Source organism: Musca domestica, unplaced genomic scaffold (assembly GCF_030504385.1).
Source record: "Musca domestica strain aabys unplaced genomic scaffold, Musca_domestica.polishedcontigs.V.1.1 1, whole genome shotgun sequence".
Lineage (NCBI taxonomy): Eukaryota > Metazoa > Arthropoda > Insecta > Diptera > Muscidae > Musca > Musca domestica.
In genome coordinates, this window is record NW_026712114.1 from 12,556,377 (window position 1) to 12,562,322 (window position 5,946).

Consider the following 5,946-nt stretch of genomic DNA (forward strand, 5'->3'; position numbering starts at 1 on the left):
AACTTATCAAATTCTAAAATCGATGAAACTGATTGTTTACCCCTTACGAGGCGGTAAACAAAACATTTTCCCATACTCGCTTTCAGTATTTAAATCGTACTCGCAACTAACGTACAGTAGCTTTGTCAACGACGGAACAATGAAATTAATGTTCGTGCTAATCACTAATCTACTGTTGTTAGGTGCCAGCAATGGGGCAAAAATCTTATCGGTATTCCCTTATCCCGGACCATCGCAATATATTTTTATTTCACCGTTGCTAAAAGCATTGGCCGAAAAAGGCCATGACGTGACGTCGATTTCAACATTTCCCCAATAGAAGCCGTTTAAAAATTTCCGCGATATTGCTGTTATGGAAAATGCCCAAATGTATGATGGTAAGTCGGTTGCACTGTTTTTTTTTCTTTTTTGAAGAAATGCATTAGATAAATGCATTCGCGAATTATTGTGAAACATTTTTATACCCTTAATAATGTGGCTATATAGGGTATCATTTGATACGGCCAAAACACGCCTGTTCGAAATAACGGGTTTAGATCCTAGATCTCTTTGGATCAAATCGGTTTCAGGACATTTGGAGTCGATCTAGCGATGGCTGGCTGGTGCGCGAAGTCTCGAAGGGAGTATCCGATTTGATCCAAACTTGGTACATCGGAATATTATTATCAAACTTATGTCGAGTTCCGAAATTTTCATAAAAAAAAAACTTAACAGAAAGAGAAAGGATAATCCGATTTTGCTCCAACTTTGCAAACCCAAACATTTGCGAAAATGGACAATATCGGTCTATCATCAAGTACCTTCCACATAAAGGGTTAACATTCTGAATAATTATAACTCTCATAAAATGTAATGCAAGAGTCCGATTGTCTTCAAATTATACAAATCACAATACTTTTATTATCAAAAGGTATGGTGTGAAGATGGTAGATATCGGTCCACTCCTTTCGTACCTCTCCCCAAAAGGGTCAACATTTTGAAAATTCATGCGTAATTAAAATCCGATTCCATTCAAATTTCACATTTTTGCTAACACAAGATCTGTTGTGATGATGGTATATATCTACGAACCACTTCTGGTACCTCACCCACAAAGGGTTACAATTTCCAATACTTTTATCTGGCATAACTTGCGAAACAAATCAGCGACTCTTTACAACTTGGTGTATCTAAATCAGGGTGAGATAAAAAAAAAACTGCAACAAAGACAAACGCCATAATATTTACCTTTTTCTTCATTTTTTTGAATGAAAGCAAAAAACGTCGGAAATAGCATCAAATTTTATAATAAGTTTAGATTTTTTCGAATTGGTCACCTTTGGCACGAATTATGACCATCAAACGGCCAATGAAACCGTCACACGCAGCCCGAGCAGAGCAACTTCTGCTGTATTTTGGCACATTCCCGGCGAAGCGCTTGCTTGAGGTGATTAACACTTTGGTATTTTTCAGTGCCAATCTTGCTTTCCCAAATACTCCGAACACAATAGTCCAACGGATTGGTATCCAGAGATTTTGGGGGTCATTGTGCGCTCGAAATGAAGCGAGGAACTTCAATTTGTAACCATTCTTGGGTGGCGCGTGCTGAGTGCGATGGTGCGGAGTCCTGCGGCCAAAATGTTTGCGTGCCCAAGGCTTTACTACACCCTCACAATATTTTTGCGATAATATTCGGCATTTATTCTGATGCCGAACCTGATTCCGATTAATACGAGCAAAGAGCGACCATCGGCTGTTATGGCGGCCCACATCTTCACCATGGCCGGCGCTTGAGTTCTGGTGGCCAACCGAACGTGCACATTTTAAGCTAACCACTTTGGCAAGTGAACACTATAATTTTGTTTGTTTACAAACTGCTGGACAACGAATGTTTTCTCATCGGAGAAAACCAAATTCGAAAGTTCACCAAGCGCAGCAGCTCTTTAGCTCTTTTGAGCCTTTTTTCTTTCTGTTGCAGTGTAAGTTTTTGCACTTTTTGGAGTTTCAATGACTTTACCCCGAGCTCATTTTTCAATATTTGCCGAATGGAATATTGCGATATGTTCAGCTCACGAGCCATTTTCGTCCATTGCGACGCGGGTTTCGATCAAGTCGTTTCTTTACTTTTCGAACCATTTCTGCTGATGTTGCTGTTTACTTCCGTCCACTTCCTAGACTTGGGCTACGCTACTAGTATCACGGTAACAAGCGATGGTACGAGACACAAAAGGTTTATTCACATTTAAATGCTGGAGTACACTGACGATAGCCACTTATGGTTTTCCAGCCAAATATAAAGGAATCACACTATCACGCTAGAATTCGATCACGAAAATTCTCACCAAAATAATTTTGTATGCTTCTAAGCGTTTATAATGGGCTGTCACTGAAATAATTTTAACAGCTGTCGGACGAGTGGCTTGGAAATGACAGCAGTCTGAATTTGGTTGCAGTTTTTTCATCTCACCTTGTATTTCTCTCAACTGGAAACCTGAGATGAATATGGAATTTATGATTGGATATACATTTCCGATTTTCTGGAAATTTTGCCCATACCAATTTTTATCTGTATCAGGTGAAGTTTTTTTTTATCTGTACCTGGCACCTGACACATATTTTAACATTTTCTTAAAATTATCTCATTTCTCATACAAAGTGAAGGAAGTAACCAATATAGACCGAAATTAGGCTGACTGTGGACCTTTCCAAAATTAATGCGTGGATCTTCACAAGATTCCAATTATCAATAACATCTTCTTCGCAATAGAAAATTATATAAATTGAATTTTGTCGTATAGTGTAATATTCAATTTGATTTGTATTTTTTCAGACTACACCACCGATGCAGCTGACACAAAAAATAAAAATCTCTTTGAGGAATATATCGATTTTGCCGAATTCGGCGAAAGAGTGACAAGCAATATATTTGAAAATCCCCATGTTAAGGAAGTAATGAAAACCGAGCAATTCGATTTGATAATTGTGGAAGTGCTGATGTCTGAATCCCTCTTGGGTTTGGGTGAATATTTCAAAGCTCCAGTGGTGGCCGTTTCAACATTTGGCACCATAAGTTTCATTGACTATTTGGTGGGGAATGTATCACCTCTCTCATATATACCACACATGAGTTTACCCTATAAAAACCCTATGTCCGTGTGGCAAAGATGTGTCAATGTCATTTCGGAACTTATTGACAATTTTTTGGTAAATTATTTCATTTTACCCTCCCAAGAGAAAGTGTATCGAAAATATTTTCCCACTGCCAAATTAAGTTTGAATGAGGCCCGTAAAAACGTCTCCTTGGTTATGATAAATGACCACTTTACACTGCGCCAACCACGGCCGTTTGTACCCAACATGATTGAAGTTGGTGGAATGCATATTAAACAAAAACCAGAACCACTGGAGGATGATCTGCAAGAATTTCTCGATAATGCCAAGGAAGGTGTTATCTATTTCTCCATGGGTTCCAATGTCAAGAGTAAAGATTTGCCCAAAGAAAAATTACGAATTTTGCTGGATACCTTCAGGGAATTAAAAATCAAAGTTTTGTGGAAATTTGAATTGGAAGAATTGCCGAATAAGCCAGATAATGTTCTCATACGCAAATGGTTCAATCAACCCTCCATATTGGCCCATCCCAATGTTAAGCTGTTCATTTCGCATGGCGGTTATTTGAGCACCACCGAAACAATATTCCATGCCAAACCGATATTGGGCATACCACGCATGGCCGATCAATTTATGAATGTGAAAAATGCCATCCATGCTGGATTTGCTTTAAGCGTACGCCTCGAAGACATGACTAGGGAATCATTTAAAGCGACAATTTTGGAATTATGGCAAAATCCAAAATATACCCAAGCTGTGCGTCGCCTCTCGAAACGTTATCGTGATCAACCATTAACGCCCCTGCAAAAGGCTTTGTTTTGGACAGAATATGTCTTACGCCATGATGGAGCTGTGCACATGCGCAATGCTGGCCAAGATTTATCATTTGTGGCCTATAATAATATTGATGTGTATCTGTTGTTATTTTTAGTATTTGTAATTGTTTGTAGTTTATTGATTTATTTAGTAAAACTATTTTGTGAAATATTTTCAAAACTATTCTTAAAACAACAGAAAAGAAAACCCGAATAAACTTTTATAAAAATTACATAATATGTACATAAAAATTACATATTCTTTCATTCTCAATAAAAAGCATGATAATATTTTTTTCAAGTAAGAAAGAAGGAAAGTAGAGGCATTTATAACACCATAAAAAAGGAGCCAAGTTCAGACGAACCTTTTATACCCTCACCATTTGGATGGAACTTGCAAAATGTAAAAAAAAAAATCCGTTGAAAATGCAGCTATAATTTTAAATATTCAGAATATGAGGTGTTACGTTTATACTTATCTATGCGACAACGTGGACCTTTACAGTCAATTATCAACCAGATTATCAACCAGGTGCCGTTTACGAACTAAAAACATAAGATAACATTTCAATCATAAAAATACCATGGGCGTCTACAGCTAATTATCTGCCAGAGAACATGGTTCCTTTACATACTGCAAATACCAAGTTTGAGACAATTATGTTAAACAAGAGAGCAGGCTACAGTCGAGCGGGGCCGACCGTTGAATACCCTACAACACTATAATAAACGATACAGTTTATATAGGCGAGATACTCGAAACCATTCCACAAGATATTGTGACAAATAATAAAAGAAAACGATCAGGTTTCGTTCTTTAATTTTCGAATAATAGCAACTTAAACTAATTTGCTCATTTCCAATTTATTGGTAGATGTTGCACTTAAATGGTCTTCCTAGATCTGGAACCAATATTTCCCAAAAACCTATAATCTCTCAGAAGTGGCTTTTGACTGAAATGCATCTATATGAGATACAGACATTTGACTATATTCTTCAACGAAATCAGCGTTAACGAAATAGTCAGAAATGCGTCTTTCCTGTATTTGTGAATTCTCCAAAAAGTCACTGGAATGGACATTTTCGTATTTTGTCTACAAAAGTTGGCAAACTATTTCACAAATTGAATATTTTTGGATGGCCATCCAAAACTGCTTGGCTTTTTCAATGCCCGGTAACCCCCATTCAAATGTGCGTGAGGCAATAATTACGACCTGCTGACAATTTTGCAGTTTTTTTGGTCCATTTCAACCACTAAATATATGGCGATCATCTTCAAAAAGAGTAGGCTTCTATTCTGTCCCTCATCTGATATACAATGTTCTTCCATCCTAGCAAAAACGAACTACAAATACAAAATTGTAGACAAATCTGCACGAAAATGTGGCTTTAATCGTCAAAATACCGAGAATCGGGGGGTACCATTATATGGGGTTATACCAATTGGTGGACCTTTAGCGAATAATTTTTACAGGGAGAAAACAGACCTACCTGGAATCCCAATTGTCAAGTTTGAGCTAATTTGGTTGTAAATTGTGGCAAAAATCTTCAGAATTCTGAAAATCGGGGGCTGCACTTAAACGTTTACCGATATAGCCCATTTTCAATACCAACCAACCTGCATATAATATAAACCTTTGGGCAAAATTTCAAAGCTCTTTATTATTTAATACGAACGAAGGGCGACCATCGGCTGTTATGGCGGCCCACACCATCACCATGCCAGGCGCTTGGATTCTGGTGACCAACTGAAGGTGCACATTTTCAGCTGACCTCTTTGGCAAGTAAACCCTTTATTTGTTTACAAACTGCTGGACAACGAATGTTTTCTCATCGGAGACGAAGAAAATCAAATTCGGCAGTTAACCACTTTCGGGCAAGCGAAGCAACTCTTTAGCTATTTCTTTCTGTTCTATTTCTATTTCTATTTTCTTTCTGTTGCGGTGAAATTTCTTACACTTTTTGGAAATTCAATACTCATTTTCTAATATTTGCCGAATGAAATATTGCGATATGTTCAGCTCACGAGCCATTTTTCGGC

The 5,946-nt window shown here is 37.6% G+C and overlaps 1 protein-coding gene across 1 annotated transcript; it reads left to right on the forward strand.

Annotated features, from left to right (window-relative positions):
- The first annotated feature begins 201 nt into the window (after positions 1-201).
- Positions 202-4,138, forward strand: LOC101889147 (UDP-glucosyltransferase 2). The gene is made up of 2 exons (XM_005188859.4): positions 202-377; positions 2,810-4,138. Exons 1-2 carry the CDS (start codon positions 353-355, stop codon positions 4,120-4,122), a joined length of 1,338 nt encoding a protein of 445 aa, XP_005188916.4. The 5' UTR covers positions 202-352; the 3' UTR covers positions 4,123-4,138.
- Positions 4,139-5,946: the final 1,808 nt, after the last annotated feature.

Coding starts and splice junctions, on each gene's coding strand:
- LOC101889147 (XM_005188859.4), top strand. CDS start 353: ATGGAAAATGCCCAAATGTATGATG. Junction 378..2,809: donor AAATGCCCAAATGTATGATG/GTAAGTCGGTTG, acceptor GTATTTTTTCAG/ACTACACCACCGATGCAGCT.